This window comes from Macaca fascicularis, chromosome 16 (assembly GCF_037993035.2).
Source record: "Macaca fascicularis isolate 582-1 chromosome 16, T2T-MFA8v1.1".
Lineage (NCBI taxonomy): Eukaryota > Metazoa > Chordata > Mammalia > Primates > Cercopithecidae > Macaca > Macaca fascicularis.
The window spans coordinates 41,149,314-41,172,024 of NC_088390.1; the positions used below are offsets into that span (position 1 = coordinate 41,149,314).

The 22,711-nt window shown below is 49.8% G+C and overlaps 1 protein-coding gene and 1 long non-coding RNA gene across 4 annotated transcripts in view; both read right to left on the minus strand.

Moving 5' to 3' along the window:
* Nucleotides 1-10,940, minus strand: part of LOC135967633 (uncharacterized) — a 69,185-nt gene extending 58,245 nt beyond the window's left edge. The window contains exons 1-2 of the long non-coding RNA XR_010581777.2: nucleotides 9,709-10,940; nucleotides 4,666-4,801 (exon numbers count right to left, since the gene is read on the minus strand). This is a non-coding gene — a long non-coding RNA (uncharacterized lncRNA). The remainder of the gene's footprint in view (nucleotides 1-4,665; nucleotides 4,802-9,708) is intronic.
* A 6,006-nt stretch (nucleotides 10,941-16,946) lies between these two features.
* The window catches only part of CCT6B (chaperonin containing TCP1 subunit 6B), a 153,213-nt gene continuing 147,448 nt past the window's right edge, over nucleotides 16,947-22,711 (minus strand). For 2 of the 3 annotated variants that reach the window (XM_074019006.1, XM_074018999.1), the window contains one exon: nucleotides 16,947-17,132. In XM_074019006.1, the coding sequence (XP_073875107.1) occupies nucleotide 17,132 (1 nt within the window). In that variant the 3' untranslated portion in view covers nucleotides 16,947-17,131. The remainder of the gene's footprint in view (nucleotides 17,133-22,711) is intronic. The other variant, XM_065531223.2, reaches the window with a different exon arrangement.

A 22,711-nucleotide genomic window follows, 5' to 3' on the forward strand; every position in this document is an offset into this window, starting at 1 on the left:
TGCAGTCACATCCCTGAGCTCTTGGAAGGGAAGACATTGTGCTGGGGCGTATAGACTCGAGTAGCTCTTGGCTATAGGGGTAGAGGATACCACCCACATTCCCTACAGATTAATCCCCCTCTCTCCCCTGATTCCCAGCCAAACTTCATCCATAGCCACCAATACACTCTGGTGAGGGGGGTTAGATCTAAATCCTTCTCCATCTGATTAGGAGTTCCTGATGGGAAAGAACTATGGCTCCCCAAATAACTCCAAGCCCCCAAGACTCCTCATGCCTTCAGACTGGGGCTTCTGTGAGTGGAGGCCTTTATCCCTTTTTTCAGGCTGGAGAACCCACACAACAGGGCACTTCCTCCCCCATCAGATAAGGAGTTCTGTTGGGAAAAGGTCTATTCTCTCTCACAGGCTGGAACTTTCCCCAGGACAAGGCCTACTAGATTTGGTTAAACAGCTTAACTCCCACTGTGTGCTGATGTGCTGGACACTTCCTTGAACAAAGACTGAGACCTGGTCCCGGCCACAAGGAGGTGACAATGCAGAGGAGACACGGCACCCTGCATAAGACCAGCAGCTGAGGTCGGGGTCAGCTCTTCCCATCCTGACAGCCATCTGAAGGAAACAGCTAAGAGATGGATGCATCCAGAACAGGGAAGCAGGGTCTGGCCCCTTTCTGCACTGGCTGGGCAAGTCCTGTGACCTTAGTTTTTTAAACCATAAAATAGAAATGGCAGAGCCTGCTTCTTCAGGGTGTGAGGCTCCTGCAAAACAACAGCTAAAGCCAGAGGGTTGGGTGCTGACTCAAGCTTGGGGGGCTGGGGAGGAGCCCTGGCTTGCAGCATGTGTCCATTTCCTTGATTTCAACACTCCCCTCAAGACTCGTTCCAAGATACCAACGTGATGTCCCTGAAAAGGCAGCAGGGAAGAGGTGTGCCAGATTGGCTTTCAGGAGCTGGTGTGAGCCAGCCCCAGCACTTCACCCCTTAGAACATACTATATGCTCAGGAAATGGTGAGCTCCATTAGTACCTGATCAGGACATACCTAGCCCCCTATTTTTTCAAATGTCTGAACATCACCCTCAAACAGGATATGAACAAGCTGGAGCATTTTGGAGAAGGATGACCTAAGGATGCAATGGTAGACTGGCTATTCACCAAACCGTGTCCCATTTCCTCTTGGGCACGCCACCAGACTCTATTTGCAGCCTCTTTTGCAGGTAGGGCAGCCATGTGACTAAGCGCTGGTCAAAGGAGTGTGGGCAAGTATGACGTGCGTCCCTTCCAGACACAACTCATAAAAACCTCGCAGGCAACCTTCAGGTTCTCTCTTCCCCATGCACTGTCTAAATGGAGAGGAAAGAGCCCCAAGATGGAAGGAAACAGGGATGTGGGATCACTGCACAGAAAGTTGTCCACTGAATACCCGCACTGGACAAATACGTGAGTGACACACCAACTGCTGGTAATTAAACCACTGAGATTTGCAGACAGTGTCTTTCTTACAGCAGCTGGCTTATCCCAACTAACACAGGTTAGCTCACAACCTCATCACATGACAAACAGCTGAGAAACTGTTGCCCTGTAGAGGAGGAGGTTCCACAGAAAACATTGTACATTGTCCTTAAATACTTTATCCATCACCATAGAGCCAAGTGACATGAGACAGCAGCTCTACGGCCAGTGGGAGGAAATTTCCGGGGATGTAGATTACAGCTCCACACACAGGAAGATAATGTTAACAGAGCTGCCAAGAGGTAGAACGGGTGACCTTAAGAGGCAGCAAGCTTCTATTCCTGGCTGTGCAAACAGGTGAGAATGTTGCAGAAGCCACACGAGCATCAGCTAGCAGCTTGACATCAGTGACATATCGCAAAAACATCCTCAAGACCTTAGATTCTGTGATCTTATGATCTGTCATCCCCAACTAGGATGCTGCCTCCTCCACCAGTCTAGGATCTCCCTAGGCCTGGGCTCGACACTCTCAGGAGACAAAAAGCCCTCAGGACAAGAATCCTAACTCTTTTTCTTTTTTTTTTTTTTTTTTTTCTTGAGACAGGATCTGGCTCCATCTCCCAGGCTGGAGTGTGGTGGCGCCATCTTGGCTCATTGCAACTTCTGCTTCCCCGGGCTCAAGCCATCCTCCCACCTCAGCCTTCCAAGTAGCTGGGACTACAGGCACACATTACGATGTCCAGCTTTTTTTTTTTTTTTTTTTTTTTGTATTTTTTGTAGAGACAGGACTAACTTTTTTTCAGAATCTGCCCTAGCTGTCCCTGGCCTCAGCACCCGCTAAGAGCCCCATGTTCAAATGTGGGGGCCAGGCTTAGTGTTTGGGAAAGACCTGGCTACTGGGGAAAGCTGGATTTGAGCCCCCAAGATTCTACACTCCTGAGCAAGAATATGTGGAGAAGTCTAAGTAGTGGGGAGGCAGAGGGAGGGGCTTGATCTGAAAATTAATTTGCGGTGGAGGAGAGGAGGGCTGGCTGTTCCCATGTCCGGCAAAATCTGTGATCTTCAGTTCTCTCAGCATTACCCAAGGATGAAGGCTCAGCAAGAGAGGCCTTGGCTCATCTCTCTGGAGGCCTTTTGACCTGACAGTCTGGTCTGTGTTCTATCAACATGGGCACCTGTGCACGAACACACACGAACACACACACACAAGACTTTTCACCTCGGTCCTGGCCTCCAGAGAGAGGCCTGCTCTCTTCTCAAATATTTCCCAAAGCCAAGCTCCCAAAAGCACCCTGAGATTTCCAGAAAATCTGGGGGCTGGGCCTGGGGAAGTGGCAGGGAAAATCCGCAGAGAAGAAAGCTTCAGGGCATTTTCCTGTAAGAGTCATTAAGACATATTAAATTCTGACGCTTCCTCCCCCTGCCTATGCCAGCTTCACCTCCACGCAGGCCTCCCCATCGCCACGTACAGAACATTAGGGCCAAATTGAATTAGAATAATTAACTTTTGGTCACACTTTTAATTTGGTGCAGGAAATAAGAGAGCTAATGGAGATTAAACAAGGCTCTGACTCTAGAGACCAGCGTGGAAGCTGCACGGGGAGGCCCAGGCTCTGGAGTGGGGCAAAATAAACAGCCAGAGAAAAGAGACTGAGGCAGATGTGTGCTGTGTGAACTGCCGTGTATGTGCGTGTTTGTTGATGCCGTATTTGTCTTGTGTTTGTGTGCACTTATATATGAAAACATGCTCTGTATCATGTCGGTAAACATGTACGCTGTGCATGTACACACGTGTCTGAAGGTTTGCACACATGAATGTCTCTTTGTACATATGTGAGTAGGAGTGTGCATGGGTGTATACACATTGCTTTAAACCCTGGGCAAGTAAAGCTCCTTGATTTTTATAGAATCCTAGCAGCTCTGACTTAGAAGCCACCTTCATAAATATCTTCAAACCCAGTGTCTCCCCACCTGCTGCTAGAATCTCTTCTACAACATTTTCCCCAGGAGAGCACACAACATCTGCCCACACTCCTACACTGACGGGGCATTCACTACCACGGAAGACACCCCGTGGAGCTCTGATTGTTAGAAGTACTTCTTTCCTGCAACATTCACCCAGAGCCCTAGATCCAACTCCAGGGTCACACAGAACAAGCCCAATCTCTCCCCCTGGCATCCCCTGAACGTGATGACTGTTCCCTTCTTCATAGTCTCTTCTCTGAGTTGGAACTCCCCCGATTGTCTTCTAGGACTTCACATGACATGTGACATTGGCACACGGCACCTAACACCCAATCACATGCCAAAGCATGAAGAGTCCAGCTGGGATGGCACTCATGCCCGTGGGTGCTTAGGGACCACCTGCTCAGGCCGTGGTCAACTCAAACGTCACATGCATCCGAACATCCGGTCGGATTTATGAAAATGTAGATTCCCAGGCCCTTCCCCAGGGGCTCTGATTCCGAAGGTCTGTAAAGGGCACTGGTCCTTGGCATTTTAAACAAGCAGCCAGATGGTTCGGATGCAGGAGCCTATGAACCATCATTTGCCATGGTCCCATGGTCTCATTTTACAGATAAGGAAACTGAGGCCCACAGAGAGGAAGAGATGCTCAGAGTGAATTAGAGCCTAAGCCAGAGCTGCATCCTGTCTTCTACTCCCTGGTTCTGGTTCCTAACACCAACCCCAGGACAGATAAACAGAGACTTCACCCCTGCAAGCCCACATTCCCCTGGGGGAGCCCATGCCCACCACCACCAAACAGGCAGGCCCAGATCTAGAAGAGAAGCATCCTTCCGCAAATCCCACATTTCCATCTGGTCTCACAATGATCTCTGGCCAGGGTGTCAGGAAGAAAGAGACAGGGATCCGCAGCCCTGTGTCTGCTAAATAAAGTGTCCTGCACCCCGGAGGAGATGAGCTTCATGGAGGCCACTGCTACATTGGAGGGAAATTCCCATCAGTGAGTGAGAAGTAGATGGGGGTCAGGACCCCAATGAGGATGCCAAGGTGTGGGGAAGGAGCCAGGCAAGAGAAGGCCATCCTGGAGTTTCCAGTGCAACAAGACTAGACTTGCAGGGTCTGGTGGCAGCCAAGGCCTTATCCCCGCTGAATCCAGTTACCTCCCAGAGGGCCTGGCCACGTGCATTGGCCACACTGCCCTGCCGCCATCTACCCAGGGGCCCTGATGGCCTGTAGTCATAAATGGATACCGGAGAGGAGAAGTGAGGGCCTCAGATCACACAGCTTTTCAGTCCAGGCTCCCAGCTCCTGGTCCGTGTCCTTTTCACTGCACCACCCTCATGCCTTCTGCAAGAAGCCAGCACCAGTGGGAATTGTCACAGGAGGCTAGACGATGAAGACAGACAAATAACAAGCCTAATGTCAGACCAGATCTGCTCCCAACAAGGTCAGGATAAAATCAAAGTCCCAGAGATCAGGACAGGAAAAATTGTGTTTCACCACCAGTGACCTTCCTCATTACCCGCTGTCATTGTCTCCCTGTCCTGGTCCCCAAGACACCCCTCACTTTCTAGGATTAAGTGAGAGTAAGCAGGCACCTGCAAAATTCAGAGCCCTGTGGGTACTGAACACAGGAGAACAAAACAGAAGAAAAGGGAAGTTTGCTTCTTTTGAGCTTGCTTCCTGATTTCATTTGGCCTGAGGTCTTATTTCTCTTAAGCCAATGTATTCCATTTCCAAGGCTGTATTGAAGGTAAGATTCCCCAGAGGAAAAGTGAGGCATCGCTGACCGCTTCTCGAGTCACTCGCTGTCATGATCACTCACCGCCAACACCATTCTCTCCCCAGCCTTGGCCCCCCAGCCCTCTGCTTAAAATGTGTCTACCACTAGAGAGCTGACAGCGGTGGGGCTCTGATCAAACAGGGAGCGAAGAGTGAAATGAGGGAGGGGACAGCAGGCTCCAGCCCCCTCCCCACTCCACTGCAACAGCAGGTGTAGAGGACCGGACTGGGTAGGTCTGTCTATCTCTCCAGCTGCTGGGAAGGGTGCAAGTGACGAGGGCAAAGACGGATCCCCGCCCCACCTATGGGAACCGGTTGGTGGCTTGGCGGGAGTGGGTCCCATTGGGAAATGGGTGCTGGTGTTTCTGTCTAAGTTCCACCCTCGCTGAATGCTTGGGAACAAATGGCTCATTTCTCAGTGTCACGTCCCTAATTTTCTCCCCTGGCCATCTCTCTGGTGAATGCAGGGGAGGAAGATGAGAATTGGACAAGAGACATCAAGGAAGTGTCACTATCTTAAGGTCAGAAGCACAGGGTGCAGGTGCTGCCTGCAGCTCACTACGCACATGACCCTGGACGGGTCCACTTGTCCTTGGAGCCAGTCTTCCCTATAGTTGTAGTGGTGGCTTATTCCTGACCCTTGCATGCCCTGACGCCTCACATTCTATTCCCCTTCCACTGGCATCTTTCTTTCCTTCCCCACGTCCTGTCTTTGCCCCATGATGAACGTTGAAGGAAAATCCTGAGTGCTAGAAAAGGCATGTGCTCAGGACACCGACTTCTCCAGTGATCAGGGGAGGCCCCTGAGAAAGCAACTTGGTATCTGAAACCTGAAAGGTGAGGAAACCTGAAAGGTGAGTGGGGCTTGCTCCAGAAAGAGGATTGCAGAGGAGTGTTCCAGGGGGAAGAAATAGCTTATTCAAAGCCTTGAGGCAGGAAATGGCTTGACTCATTTTCTCAAGGACTAAAGAGAGCCCCCAGGGTGGGGATGGGGATTCTGCAGGTGCGGCCAAAGGGTCAGGCCCCTGCCTGCTGGTGCAGGTCCTTGAATGTGGTAGTAAAGGTTTTGAATTTTATCCTGAGAGTGGCTGGAAGTGACTGAAGGGTTTCAAACAGGGAGAAACTGGAGAAGATTTGCATCTTTAATAGCCCACTCTAGCTGCAGCCTGAACGCAGACACAGGAGACCTGTTAGCAGGCTGTGAGAGGGCCGGCATGCTGGCTCGTGCCTGTAATCCCAGCAGTTTGGAAAGCCAAGGTGGGAGGATTGCTTGAAGCCAGGAGTTTGAGACCAGCCTGAACAACATGGCAAGACCCTATCTCTACAAAAAAAATTAAAACTATTTGCTGGGCATGGTGGCGCGCGCCTGTAGTCTCAGTCACCCAGGAGACTGAGGTGAGATTCTCTCACCTTGAGACCAGGGGGGTGGAGGCTGCTATGAGCCAGGTTCACACCATTGCACTCCAGCCTAGACAAGAGAGCAAGACCCTGTCTCAGAAAACAAAAGAAAAACAAAAACAGAAAAGGAAGCCATGAGAACAGTCCTGGAGAGAGGCAATGCCAGCTCAGACCCTGGTGGTGGCAGAGGCGACAAAGAGGAAAGGAGGGAACCAAGATGCTGTATCCTTAGGAGGAACCAACAGGCCCTGGAATTTCCTAGATGCGGGAATAAGGAGAGGGTACCTGGGGAGACATCAGGCCCAGAAGCGCACGTGGGGGTTGCACAAGCAGGCAGCGTCTGTTTGGACACCGAAGCTCCCACTTTCTGCATAAGCTCAGTCAAGCTCCTTAACTACTGTGAGCCTCAGGGGCCTTGTCTATAAAAAGGGGAAAATGCCTCCTAAGCTGGTGTGATGATTTAAATTAAATTGTATTGGTATGAACAGTGCTCGGCACCTAATATGTACTTTACAAAATTGCTTTCCTTGCCCTCCCTTCTATGTCTAGCTCAGAAGCTTGCCTTGCAGGCTCAGCCCTTTCTTCCCTCTGGGGCGTACAGTGTGGCGGCAAAGGTCACCCACCCCCCTGAACCCCTTACCTCCTACTATGTACGACTCTCTGCCAGAGTAGGTACTGAGCTTTTTCATCTTGCCCCTCATGGAACCTCACTAACAAAAAATGCATCTCCCCGATCCAGTTCTTGCCTCCTTCACACTAGGCTCCACCCAGCCATCAGAGCCATGGTGTTAAGATGTAAGGTCATGGCACTGCTCTGCTCCAAACCCCCCAGTGGTCTCACTCAGGATAAAAGCCAGAGTCGGAGGAATGGTCCACAGGGCTTAGGCTGCTCTGCTCCTTGTCTGTCTGCCTTTGTCACCTCCCACTCTCCCCTGCATTCTTTCTCCCCCAGCCATACTGGCCTCTTTGCTGTCCCTCACTCCTGCCAGGCCTGCTCCTGCCTCAGGGCCTTTGCACATGTACAGATACTCCCATGGCTTCCTCCCCGCCTTCAGTTCTTTACTCAGATGTCATCTGCTAGGTAAGGCCTTCCCCAGCTATCATCTTCAAATTGCACCGCAGATACCCCAACCCCCTTCTGTACTTTACTTCTTTCTCCGCAACACTCGTCCTCATTAATAATGCTGTATATCTTATTTAGTTAGTTTGTTTTTTGTCTCTGCCCTCTAAAATGCAGTCCTTGAGAGCAGGGATTTTTATCCGTTTGGTTTACTGTCATATTACTCAATACCTAGTGCGGTTGCCTGACACATATTGAACATTTGAAAAATGAATAAGAGGAGAGAGAAAGGGAGGGATGGAGGCAGGAAGTTGCTGCTTCTTAAAGTCCCTAGTTGCTATCAGAGGCACTGGGCATCTCACATAAGAGCAGGTGTCAGCTGGGCACAGTGGCTCACACCTGTAATCCCAGCACTTTGGGAGGTCAGGACAGGAAGATCACTTGAGCCCAGGATTTCGAGATCAGCCTTGGTAACATGGTGAAACCCCATTTCTACAAAAAAATACAAAAATTAGCCAGGTGTGGTGCCATGCACCTGTACTCCCAGCTTCTGGGGAGGCTGAGGTGGGAGAATCGCTTGAGCCCAGGAGGTGGAGGTTGCAGTGAGCCGAGATTGCGCCACTGCGCTCCAGCCTGGGCAACAGAGCAAGACTCTTGCAAAACAAAAAGAGTAAGTATCCATTTGTGGTCAGGGTTTTAGGTGAACAAGAAGCACACAGTTAATTCTGAGCATTCAATGCTCAAAACTAACTGCAGTGAGCATTCTGGCTCTCAGAGGGGAAGAGGCAAGTTTCCAACCAGGGGCAAGATTTATACCAGGCTGGCATAAATCACAAATTTGCTGTACTTCCCCAGTGACCTCCACCCCCACCCCAGCGTGAGAAGACATACTAGACACAGAATCCAGAGCACCTTAGCACGTCCCTGGTTCCTGGGCCACTCAATGAAGGTGCTCTATGCTATTAAGACGCACAGAGCAACATCAGCCTTGTTAGTGAGGCCAGTCCAGGTGCAACCACCCTGCCTTTGGCAGGTTCATGGGGCTCCGGATTTCACTGTATCTCAATGACCCTCCGCTTTCCTGCCTTTAAAATGTGGGTGATAATAGTCACCATCCATTCTACCCCACCGGGTTTTGGCAAAGCTCAAGTGTGTGTGAAAACATAAACTTCTACACAATTATTTTTCTAGTCCCCTTTAATCTCTAAATTTTGCAAAAGGAAAACTCGTCTCTCTGGATCCCCTTGCTTGCTGTCTTGCTTTGTGTCTTTGCCTCTCTCTCTGTCTCTCTCTCTCTCTGTCTCTCTCTCTCTCTGTCTCTCTCTCTCTCTCTGTCTCTCCCTCTCGCTTTTTTTTTTTTTTTTTTTTGAGACAGAGTCTGGCTCTGTTGCCCAGGCTGGAGTGCAGTGGCACAATCTTGACTCACTGAAATCTCTGCCTTCTGGGCTCAAGTGATTCTCCTGTCTCAGCTTTCCAAGTAGCTGGGAGTACAGGCGCCCACCACCACACCCGGCTAATGTTTGAGACAGGATTTTACCATATTGGCCAGGCTGGTCTCAAGCTCCTGACCTCAGGTGATCCGCCCACCTCAGCCTCCCAAAGTGCTGGGATTACAGGTGTGATCCACTGCCCCCAGCTAAATCTCTCTTTTTAAGTCAAATTTTACGTCTGTCTAACTGAGCCTCCCTTTGTGTCTGTGTGTGTGTCCACAATTCTCCCTCCTCTGTCTCTGAGTGTCTCTGTTCCTGCTTTCCTTTCTCTCTGCCTCACTCTGTATATCTCTGTGTGTCCCTTTCTGTCTCGGATCCTCTGTCTGTCTTCTTTGGCTTCTCCCTCTTCTCAGTTTCTCTTTTGACTCCATCTCTCTGCCTCACTGTCTGTCTCTGTATGACTATGTTTCTGCCTGAGTCCTACCATCTCTCTCCCTCTCTGTCTCTGTCTCTCACTTTCTCTTTCTGTCTCTATCTGAATCTATGGGTGTATCTCTGTGTGCACTCTCTCTCTCTCGCCCTCTCGCTCTCTCACTCTCTCGCTCTCTCCCTACCTCACTCACCTAATTGCTTCCTGTCTCTGCAGTTCGCGGTGAGGATTTATGTAACACACAGACAGGAGTGGCAGTAGCCAATCTGAAGGGCTGCTGGCAGACATAAGAACTTAATGCTACACCAGCCTTCAGGAAAATGAGCTGTGATCCCCCTGAAGCCTCCTATGCTCAGGGCGTCCCGGATCTTCTTCCTCCTCCTCCTGCAAAAGAGAGAGACAACTCTTGAGACAGACCCCTCGTGCCCGTGCTGTGTTCAGGGACCTTTGCATCCCGGCATTTGAAAGGTCTGACCCTCCTAGGCAGTTAGATTCACAGCAAAGCTCCACTTCTAACAGAGATAAAACTGGGCCTGCAGTCAAGATACCTGGGGTCTCACCCCCACTTGATTGGAGGCCTCGGGCAGATGAGGACCCCATTCTGGGCCTCTGTTTCCCCATCTGGAAAATGGCTCCAGCACTCTAGGATTCTAAGAAACCTGGGGCATCCCGCTGTACGGGAATGAAGGGACCCTATGTCACACCTGGGAAAATGGTCAGTGCCTCAGCAGACGAGGCATTGGGGCCGACACAATAACACAGATGCAGAGAGAAGGTGCTGAGAGAATGACTCAGCAGCCAGAGGGGTGGAGAGTGGACTCCAAGAGCAGAGGCAACGAGGAAAGCCTTCTCCCTCCCCTGTGGCTGGGGCCTGCTGCCTGTTCCTACGCACATGGCACGTGCCGGTCCCACCCAGCTAACCAGGTTTGGTGTGGGTCATGAGCGCCTCTGGTCCTTTTTCAGACAGCAGCAGCCAGAGACAAAGTAGGAAGGGTAGGGAGCGCACAGGCACCTGAAGGAAGGCAGCGGGGAGAAATAAACATCGATCGAGCATCTGCTCCGTGGCTTGCTCTGTGCAAAGTGCCGGAACTGAGCCCTGCTCAGAGCCGTTAAATAACCTGGCTGAGATTGAAGCCCACGCTTTCTAGGCCCCCCAAAACTGTGTTTTTTCTGCAGCCGTGAGGACTTTTAAAGGAAGAGAGAGAAACCTCCAAAAAGGAGAGAAGAGGCACCTTGCAAGCACATTTTTCCTACTGTACACGTCCCCAGTCGTCATCCTCCTCCATGAAGAAAGGTGGGTAGGTGGAATTGCTTGGTCTGCAAAAGAGAATCTGGAAGTATTTTGAGGGAAGCACTCAATTTCTGTTTACAGGTACTTGAAGGGTTTACATCAGGGAGGCAAAAAAAAAAAAAAAAAAAAAAAAGGTCACTAGTTCCACAAAATAGAGACAATGGACTCAGACCAGCAAGAGAAACTTGGAGCAGATTCAAGGAAGGACTTCCTGCGTGTCAAAGAACTGGTTCAGGCTTGAGTTCACCCTTGAAAGTTACTTAAGTAAAAGAGGTCTTTTACTCTTGGTACTTTTTCAAAAGATCAAAATCCTCTGGAAAGGTGCTAACTTGTGTGGACACAGAGGATTGAGCCAAATGACATGTTGGAGGCTCTTACAACTCTTGGGCATCTATACATATTCGCAGGCACACACACACTCAAAGCCTGAACATCCATGTTTTTCCCTGATGAGGCTCTGCAGCCCACTGCAGCTCAGCTTCCCAGCCCCCACCCTCAAATCCCTCTGTATGGCGGGGACTGCCAGGGAGGGGCCCTCTGTAGGCTGATGGGCAGGGTGTCCCCACAGACAGGCAGGAAACCAGAGCAGACATCACTATCTCCTCATCGCTCCAGGCAGCCACCTCCAAGCCCTCCTGCCTTTCAGGAAGCCAAATCAGGAAATTAACTGGGAGCCAAGACGCCTCCAGACACCTGCCTGGAAATTCAAACCAGGAGCTGGTTGGGGGCTGGCTTGGGAGAAGGACAGAGTGGATAAGGGGGCTCCTTGTAGTGGGGCAGTGGGCACATGCAGGGAGTATGTGCCAACCCTTTTTAAGGGGCTGGGTGTCACAGATAACCAACATGAGCTGCCTGGGATGGGACCATGAAGGACACAACCAGCTTATTCTGGGGAGTATACTCCACCCAATAGCAGGAGGCCCCATACTGGGAAACCCTGGCAGCAACTTGGTGATTGGTTCTGCAGCTGCTCTACGTGAAATCCTCCAGGGGATGCAGACAGAGGGGACAGAATCAGGAGATGGAAAGAGGCTGCACTATACCACTATACCAAGGCAAGCACAGGTTTTAGAGCCAAACAAACATGGTTCAAACCCACCATTTGTCACTTACAAGTCCGGTAACTTTATATCTCAGTTACCATCAACTAAATGGACATAATAATAGCAACCTGCATTCATCAAGGTAGGCCAACTGTTCCAACAAAAAATCCTAAAAATCTGCGTAGTTTAACATTATAACACCGTATTTCTTCTTCTTACAGTCTAATATGGAGGTGGCAGCAGGGCTGAGCTCCATACAGTCACTCAAGGACCCAGGAGCTTCTCTTTAGACCATCCCAGGGCTTTAACTCCACTTCTAGACCAAGGTTTCTCAGTCTCAGTACTGTTGACATCTGCTGGATAATTCTCTATTGTGGGGGTCATCTTGTGCATGGTAGGATGTTTAGCAGCATCCCTGTCTAGTCTACCCACTAGACACCAGTAGCACTCCCCCAAGTTGTGACAACCAAAAATGTCTCTAGACATTGCCAAATGTCGCCCCATAGGCAAAATTGCCCCCGGACGAGAATCATTGCTCTAGATCCTTTGCGGGATCCTCTGCAGCTAGCCAGCAGAGGAAGCAGGAAAGAGTGCAAAAGCCTCACACAGGAGGTCTGAGGGGCCCGCCTGCACACCATAGCGTGTGTTGCATCTGCTCATTTTTCACTGGCCAGATCTAGGTCACATGGCCCCAGCTGCAGGGAGGCTGGGAAGTGTAGTCCACTGTGTGTCCAGGAGGAAAAGGAACCTGGGTCTGGGGAGCACATAGTCACGCCTCTGCCCCACCACCTCTCAGGGTTGTCAGGATGATTTGACCAGCTGAGGAGTCTAGGTAAATAAAATGCATGCATGCCATAGGCTCTCAGCATATCTAATGACTGATATTCTTTGAGGGTTTGTCATGGCTCCATACTCTGATAGCACTTGGGATGTATTATCTCGCTGGATCTCCATTTGTTGGTGAGGAAATTAAGGTGTGGGGGTGGGAAGGGTCACAGAGCTGGGTGCAGGGTCACAGAGCGGCCGGCTCCGGGATGCTGGCTCCAGCACCCGCATCTTGACCTCTGTGCTATACTCTGCTGATCGTTGCTCTCCTGGCCCAGATCCCATGTTTATGCTGTCACATGCAGCATGGTCACTCACAAATCATAGACTTACAAAACATTTATCTGCAGAGAGGAGGAAACCCTGGGGGCCAGGAAGAAGTGATCGCCCAGGGTCGCTCCACTAGAAAGTGTCACAGCCAGAACTAGAACCCAGATCTAGTGGTTGAAGACGAAGTACTCTCTCTGAGAAAGAGTCCACTTCTGTCCTCCTGCCAAGAGGTAGGGATACTGGCAGAAATCTCTGTTCTATGCTCTCCCATCTCTGTATAACTGGGGCTTCAGACACGAGTGAGAGATGGCTCCAGAAGGCAGGCAGCTAATTCTCCCAGATGACCACACTGGGGAGGAGTGTGAAATACAGGTGAATAGTCCTGTCCCCCTTGCATGCTTGGGGAGGGGACAGGAGCCTTGGAAGGGAATCAGGTGGCTCAGCTTGGAGCTCTGGCTTCGCTGCTCATTTACCGGGCGGCACTGAGCAATTCCTTTCCTCTCTGAGCCCCAGATTTCTCTTCTCGGATGGCATCTCAGCTGTAACAAGCACTTCTCAATCATATTCCTGTCTGTGGTCCCATTTAACCCCCCACCCCACAGTCTGTGTGGAAGGTGGGAGTGTGGCCTCCATTCTGCACAGCGCCCTGGCCGCACAGCCAGGAAGAGGCACAGCCAGGGCTCAAACCCAGTCTTGTCTAGTATCAGACTCGGGGCTTCCCTTCAGGGTTTCCCCATTCCAACGTTCTAGGATTCTGCCATTCTGTGGCCCAAGTCACCCCCAGCCAAGATGAGCAACACTTGGCCCTCAGCCCAGGGAAAGTCTCCGAGGAAAGATGCCCCTCTGCTCCTGGGAAAGGTTTCACAAACTTGGGGCACTGGAGGCAAAAGACATTGACCTTGCTGTCAAGAGAGAGTCCTCCTCTACTGTTTCTCCCTCGCCTCCATGGCCCATCGGATCCCAAGCGGTGTGGCCCAGTTTGGAAGGAGACAAAGGTGTGGTTGAAGGTGTCCTCCAGCGAGGCGGCAGGCTGAGGGCCCGGGCGGGAGGAGGGTGAGTGGTGGCCACACACCCCTGCCTCTGCTCAGTAATGAGAACGATGTCATCCAACCTGGCGCTCCTGCCACAGACCTCGACCTCCCCTGGACCACTCCCACCTCCCGTGATCCCCTGCTCAGTGAACATCATGGCTTAGATGGCTCTGCATCATCTCCCTCCCTCAGTCCCCACTGCCACACCCTTAGGTCAGGTCCTTGTTCTGTTAGGGCCTCCCCATTGGCCCCTAGACTTCACTTTACTCCCTCCAACCCTTCCTCCACAATGCTGCCACAATGATCTGACAAACCTGGCCGTGTCGCTCTCCTGCTTGAAACCCTCCATGGTTCCCTGATCCTCTCAGAACAAAACCCAGACTTCTCAGTTCTCAGTCAGGCCCACAAGACACTGTTACCTCACCAACCCTCCGACTTCACTTCAGCTATGCTCTTCCTTGCCCTCAGTGCTGCAAGGACACCAAACTACTCATGGTTTCCCCAAGCACGTCATTGTTTCAAGCCTCCTATGACTTCGCCCAGGCTGTTTCCCCTACCTAAATTGTGTTCCTTAAAAGGTTCATAGCAAACTCCTATTCATCCTTCAAAACCCTGCTCAGACAGCACCTGTTCTCTGAATTCTTTCCTTACCACTTCCTCCCTCCAACAGCACTAAGTATAATACTTAACATTTATTTATACTTTACTAATTATATAAAACTTAACCTTCAAGTATAACTTACCATAATACATTTGTTAACAACTATAATAATACTATAAGCCAGGCATTGCCCTGGACCCTGCATATGTCTCATTTAATTTAATTATCCAAATCTATGAGGCAGAGTGACAGTTTTAAAACCATCCCTTCCGCATAAACCTGGGCAGGCTTGTGACCGCCTAGACCAACAGGAGTGCAGTGGAAGTGATGTAATGTAGTGCCTAAGGCTGGGCTATAAAAAGTCACACAGTTTCCACCATGGTCTCTCGAAATGCTCACCCTCCAGACATTTCCTCCCAGGATGTGCCTCCCAGAACCAGTGCACCACACAGGGAAAAGCCCAAGCCACACAGAGAGGCCACTCATGGGCGCTCTGGTTGGTAGTCTCAGCTGAGTCCAGCCTTGGAGTCACACGTAAGTGAGAAGTGTCCAGATGATTCCAGCCATTCACATTCCCCTTAGATATTTGAGTCCTCCAGCCAAGGCCCCCCCACATCGTGGCGCAGGGACAAACCGCCCGCTGCCCTTCCTAAATTCCTGACCACAGAATCTGTCCAGGCATAGTAAAATGGTTGTTTCTTTACATCTCTGAGTGTGAGGTATTTGTTACCTACCAAAAATAGTCACAAATAGATTACAGTTCATCCCATTTCACGGATGCGAAAACTGAGGCAAGGAGAGATTCAATAACGTGCACACTGTCCTAAAGCTAGGGAGAGGCTGAGCCAAGATTTAAACACAGGCAATCCACTTCCGGAGCCAGCCCTCTCCTGTGCTTCTCTCATGATGAATATCATATCATGGTGGGTTGCCTATGTAAGTATTCATCTCCACCATCAGACCCAGCTCCTTGAGGGCAGGGACTGCGGTCTGTCTCTATTCCCAGCACTAGCTCAGTTCCTGGCATGGAACTGAGGCTGAGGCCAGGTTTGCTGAACTGACCTGAACATCAAAGGGGAGCCTCTGCAATGGGGTTGGGTGAGTGGGGTCAGGGCCACCAGAGTGGAGCCAAGCCTGTTTATGTCATGATCTCCCGACAGAGCTCCTCCAGTGCTGCCCTGCTGACCCCCGGGCCCTTGCCCCACCCAAGCCTCTGACTCATCATCTGTGTAAATTGATGATTTTCTGCCCAGCCAGCTCCTGTGCCCCAGGGGCCCAGCTGACAGCTTCATTAAAAACAGTAGCAGCCAGTGCCTCTCAGTCCAGCAGAGCCTGCGGGCATGTATCATAGCTGACCCCATGCCCCCTGGCCAGGTCCCCACCCCTGCCACCCACGACACAGAGCACAGCCCAGCTTAGAGTCAAGCATTCGAATCTCCACTGGTTATGACCATGGGTACCCCCCTTCCTGGGTCTGGGGATCAAGGGGCAACCTCTTAAGTCTGAGGCCCCCAAGGGGATGAATCCACCCTCCCTCAATGGATTCACTGCAGAGAAGAGTGAGACCAGGCCCAGGAGTCAGTGGAGACAGGTGTGTGCAGACCCTGGCTCTGTGCTGGGGAAGTCATCCACCCCCGGCCCCTTCTGGATCTGCCTGCCAGCTCCAAGGGGAAGATGTTCCAATGGTTCTTCTGGAGTTGAACTTTCAGGGGCTGTGCAGGTCTCCCGGGGCCTGCTTTATACAGAGACTTCTCCCTCAGCCCCACTGTCCACTGAACCCTGAAAACCCCCTGAACTCTCCCCTCGGTGACCTCAGACAGGTCACTCAACTCTCCCAAGCCTCACCCTTCTCTTAGGCTGGTGTAAGGCTGGACCTTGGCTGGGCTTTGTAAACACCATCAGCTGAGAGGTAAGACAGGCACGCAGCCAAGGCCAGCTCAGCTGATGCAACGAGGAAATAAGAAGGATAATAAAACAGCTGACATGTGTTGACATTTCTTTATATCCTAGACACTCTTCTAGGTTCTTTACCGGTATGAATTTATGTATTCATCCCAACAACCCTAATCAGTAGACACATTCATTCCCATTTTACAGATGAGGCAACTGAGCCACAGGAAGTCAATTCACTTGGCCAAGTTCTCTCAGCTGGCCAAGTGAAAGAGGCAGGAGCCAGATTCAGGCAGACCAGATCCGCAGTCCTGTCCACTTAACACTCACACCAACGTGAAGTACCCAGCATAGCATGTGGCATGCACTCTAGCAGGCCAAGGACCCTTAGCCCCTTCCCATAGATGGGGAGAGTGGCTAGGACACATGGACCCCAGGGGCCATAGAGGGCCCTGACCCCCTCCTCCAGACCCTCCGTACCTGGGGGTGGGTAGCTGAGCCCCACTCTGGCCTTGGCATTGATGCAGGTGAAGAGGCCATCTCAGCATATCGTCCTTTTGTCCTTTTACTTGTCTGGGAAAGGGATCCAAGAGTTATTTACTGCAGATATTTCATCGAGATGTTCTCACCCTTACTGTACATCCTTTAAAGGTGAAGTAAAAATATCTAAAGGTGAAAAAAAGCATTTTACTCAGCATCGTAAAAGCCATTGGCAGACGTTCCCCTGGAAGGGGGAAAAAAACAGCATAAAATTCTGCACTGACATTGTTCTGCATGAATCTTCATAGCCGGTCTGAGCAGGTGGAGGGGTGATGGGAGCTGGGGCTGTTAACAGGGGCTCCTCATGGCTTCAGGCGCCACCGGGTGGGTTCCTTGCTGCATCCCCAGAGCCTGCCACTGGGTCAGCAGCACAGGGTGGGAGCGTAATAAATACTTGTTACATTCAACAGCAAATAAAAGAATGGGCTCTAGAGTGAACCCCTCCCCAGTGGAAGGGGAGGCAGTGGGCCAGAGCATCGTGGCACTCAGGGCTAGACCACTGCCCCGAGACCCACTTGTGGCACATCACTGACAGGTCACACTCTCTCTCACATCCATGTCTTTGCACTTGTGTTCCTCTGCCTGAAGGGGTTTTAATCCAGGCTGCTTGCCTCCACTTGCCTGTCCAATATTGACTCCATGTCCAGCACTCCCAACCGTGACCACTAAAGGGCCTCCTCCTCCTGCAGCTAATGCCCATCTTCCCCTCCCCTGTGCTCCTCCAGGTTCTCTGTGCAGCGTAGGTTACATGCCTGTCTCTGTCTCCAAGAGAAAGTATGCTCCTCAGGACGGGGACTCTGTTCAGTAAGTGTTTCTCAGATGAATGAATGAATGATACTTGCATAAGCCTGGACACTTTACAAAGCGTTTTCCCGTAGACAGCTCTAGGAACTCTCAAAGCACCCCCATGACGTGGTAGCCAGCTTTGACATCATAAGCCTCATTTTACAGGTAAGAAAGCAGCGACTCAGATAAGGCAAGAGCCTTGCCTAAAAGTATATGGGTAGTGTGGTCTGAATGTTCGTGTTCCCCCCAAAATTCATGTTGGAATTCTAACCCCCAAGGTGATGGTACTAGATGGTAAGGCCTTAGGCAGGTTGCGATGGCTCATGCCTGTAATCCCAGCACTTTAGGAAGCAGGCGGATCACAAGGTCAGAAGTTGAAGACCAGCCTGGCCAGCATGGTGAAACCCTGTCTCTGCTAAAAACACATAAAAACAATTAGGTGGGCATGGTGGTGTGCACCTGTAATCCCAGCTACTCGGGAAGCTGAGGCAGGAGAATTGCCTGAACCCAGGAGGTGGAGATTACAGTGAGCCGACAATGCGCCACTGCACTCCAGCCTTGGCAACAGAGTGAGACTCCGTCTCAAAAAATAAAATAAAATAAAGTACAGCCTTTTCAGAGGTGATCAGGTCATAGGGCCATAGCCCTCATGAATGGGATCACTGTCCTTATAAAATAGGCCCTAGAGAGCTTCTCTGCCCCTCCACCATGTGAGGACACAGAAGGCGCCATCTATGAACTGAGAAACGGGCTCTCGCCAGACACCAAATCTGCCCGCGTCTTGATCTTGGACTTTTCAGCCTCCAGGACTGTAAGAAATAAATTTATACTGTTTGCAAGTCTGTGTATTTTCTTGTAGCAGCTCAAGTGGCCTAAGACAACAGGCGTCCTTGAATCTAGGTCTAATTTAAATCCTTAGCTTTCCTTACTATGCCAAGTTGAAATTCACAAGCTGTAATTTTTGCTCCCTACCTCGCCACACACAAGTACATTCACATGCATATGCAGATACATGTGCTCACACAGATACACACAAACATACATAGGAACCCACATGGATGCATGTACATATCACATGCAGGTATGCTCACACACGGATCCCTGTGCACATATGGGTGCATGGAACGCAGACACGTACGTGCATGCACACATACATGCATGCACATGAGCAGAAAGGATAGGACTGAAGAGAAAAATAGGAACTGAGAAGAGAGGGAAGGAATTCTAAAGGCTTCCCTCAATGCCTACCGTCCACTATCAGGCTTTGCCTTTGATTTTCTACTTTTAATTTTCACATCATCAGTTACTACATCAAAGCAATTTTACTGCAGGTGCCCTGGACCCAGACTGTTTCTAGCAGCCCTGATTCCAAATTCCCCTTCCCACTGGGCCCTCGTCGCCAATGGCATTTCACTTCTCATTAAATTCCATGTGGGGAGCATGGGGAAGCAGAGGAGACAGTAGTGAAATCACCTCTCACCTCTGTTTCCAACTCTTGTCCACTTCTGTTCAAATGCCACTTAAGGATTTATGTTCAGATTTCTAGTTAAACACGGCAGATAAAACCTCCTCCCCTGCCTGGACTACTGGGGTCTTGTGGAGACACATGACGGAATGGATGTGAATGGACTGTGTAAACTCAAAAGTGCTGTGCACACATGAGGAAGGCACCCTCTACCTCTCTCCCTCCCAATCTCTCAGTTAGTAACTGAAAGGGATTTCATTAAGAAGTAAACCTACAAGACAGAGAGAACAGAAAAGGAGGCAACCCGCAACAAAATTTTCAAGGCTGGGAAGCAGATGGACGAATAATAACTGATTTGGGAGCCCCAAGAAGGCTGAAACCTAAGTTAGCAGTGGGGGAAGCCCAGGAACCAGCAAGTTCCTAGGGCAGGAGCCCAGAAAGTCTCATGTACTGGTGACATCAGCTGCTTCTGAAAGAGGGGCTACAAATTCAGGCTGAAAACAGAAGCGTTGCTGGGCACAGTGATGCACACCTGCGGTCCCAGCTACACGGGAGGCTGAGGGGGTGGATCCCTGGAGCTCAGGAGTTTGAGGCCAGCTTAGGCAACATAGGGAGACCTCCATCTCTAAAAAAATTGAAAATAGAAATAGAAGCATTGATTGAAATTCTGCATATGAAGCAGTTAGATCCTCTAGAAACCACCCCACTCCCCCAGCACAAGAGAGAAGAAAAGTGAATCTGTAGGACTTTAAAATCCAGGACACAAATAAGATCTGGCTGAGGGTAAGGTGCTGAATATCCTCCAGTTTCTACCATCCAATCTGGAGCTGGAGGGATTCCTCTCCGATGAAATAGTACAGCCTAGGGACAGATGGAGAGAGGCTGTCCCCTAATGACGTCCTCTACCCTGATCACCTTCCACCCCTATCCACCACACACCAGGCACGTGCACAACGAGCTCCAGGCAGCTGGAGCATCCAGCAGGAAAGATGGAGACCAAAAACAACCAAAACAAAACAAACGGGGCAAAGGGGGCTCAGATGAAACAAAAGCAATGCAGGAAGCAGAGGAATATTTTAAAACCATAAAGTTACCCTTGGAGAAATAAGAGAATATACTGTATCTATGAAAAAAAGACAGGAAAAAAAAGGATGAATCCTATTTTTTTTTTAATCAGGAGACAATGAAAAAGAACTTGTAGAATTAAAAAGAGAAAATACTCCAATGGAAAGTTAATGAATAACGTTGAGGAGATCTCCTACAAATTACAAACAAAAAGAATGGAAAAAAAAAAAAACCAGGAGAAAATTGATTAGAAATTCAGAAAATCTGTCCAGGTGATCCAACATCTAACAGAAGATCCAGAAAGAGAATGGAATCAGAGGTAAGGTAATTATCACCGAAGTAACTTAAGAAAATGTCTTAGTACTGGAGGATGTGAGTTTCCAGATTAGTGGGCCTCCTGACACAAAGCCACTTAATTGGGAAATTTCAGAACACTGAGGATAAAGAAAAGATATTAAAGACACCAGAAAGGAAAGAACAAAATCTGACCCAATCCTAAGGATCAGGAAGCTGAATAGCATTGAACTTCTCATAAGCAGTCTCAGAAATGTTATCTCCCATGCTCCACCAGAATAAAAGCAAAAGCCAAGAAAAAATGAAGGTGTGGGATCCAGGAAACATGATGTCCAAACAGGAGAGAAGCTAAGGGGATTTCGCGGAGGGTGCTGAAGAAACCCCAGGATTGCAGCTATGCAGGGCGTGAGAGAGCGGAAGGATGGAGGGCTCCATGAGGGATGTTTTCAAGGAAAAAATAAAACCGAAAGACCACATAATGCCGTTGAAAACAGGGGGAGCGGATGTGCACATCTGATACAGTGTTTGCAGCCTCCAGGCTCAGAAGAAGAGCTCTGACATGTCTTCTAAAAGACATAAGACGCAAAATTTCCTCACCTACCACCCCTTAACCAAAAGCAGTTTGTAGCTTATCGTAAATCTCAGCTGGTTGCTATGGAAATGATTATACGTATAAACAGAACAAATACCTTGGGCGCTCATTTCTTTCCAAAACTGGGCAGGGGAAGCTATTGAAGTAGTGCTTACTTGGGTAAGATGTGGGAGACATTAAATTAAGGTTTAGAGAAGATGTTTACTTATTTTTTCAGGATCCTCCACATCAGAGTAAGGTTACCTGGTGGAGCTGGGAGAAGGCTGTGCAAGAAATTTAGGTGCAGAACTTCACTTCTGGTGAAAAGAGAGAGGCCTGGAATTTAGAATGTTAAAAGAATTTCAACCATGAAATTGCAAAAAGTCCTAGACTCTGAGAGCAGGTGGAAAATGAGAAATTATGGAGAACAAGCCTTTCACTATACAGAAGGAGCTACCCAAGGTCAAAGAACAGGTTAGCAAGACAAGAACCTCTGCCAAGTACTTCCAGAAACTTCTCTGTGGAGGTTCATCTCTGAGGTCTTGGGATAATCAGGAGAGTCTGGTAGGAGAAAGGGTTTGTTAACCCCTTCCCCTACCCTCAGCTCTTGACTCCCCTGCTCTCTTAATTCTCCAACCTCCCAGTCCCAACCCCAACCACCCAGTCCCAGCCTGCAAGGTAATTATAATGAAGTTAAACCAAATTACACACGCAGGGTTTATTTTGTGTTTTTCTGCTGCTGCTATTGCCAATTATGGTGCAATTAGACTGCCTTCATTAGCAAATGAGATTAGAATTAACATTGTTAATTACTCGTTCCGTTAAAAGGGGAAGCGGGTGTGGTGGGGAGGGCACTGGGTGGGTGGTGGGGGAAGAGAATTCACATGGCAGGGGGAGGTTTGGAGCCCCCAAGAGCTCCTGGGCCCTTGGGAACTGAGGGAGGAAACTGATTTATGAAATGTCAAGGCACAGGTGGTTGAGATGGGATGGAATCTGCCAGGTCAGGAGCAGGGGGCTTTCCTCCTTATTCTTCTTCTTCTTACTATTCTTACTATTGTTTGCCGAGGACTTGGTCTGTGCAGCACTTTACGTGCATTATTCACTTAACCCTTGCAACATTATCAGAAGTAGGTATTAGCATCCCCACTTGACAGAAGAGAAAAGTGACACTCAGAGAAGTTAAGTGACTTGCCCAAAGTCACACAGTGATAGCAAGTGGCAAAATCTAGCATTTCATTCTTGAGCACCAGGACCTTTGGTTCTCACGGGAAAGGGCAGCTCACATGTACATCATATTTTATAGGGTGATAGTTTTTTGTTTTTTTTTTTTTAGACGGAGTCTCGCACTGTCACCCAGGCTGGAGTGCAGTGGCCGGATCTCAGCTCACTGCAAGCTCCGCCTCCCGGGTTCACACCATTCTCCTGCCTCCACCTCCCGAGTAGCTGGGACTACAGGCGTCCGCCACCTCAGCCGGCTAGTTTTTTGTATTTTTTAGTAGAGACGGGGTTTCACCGTGTTAACCA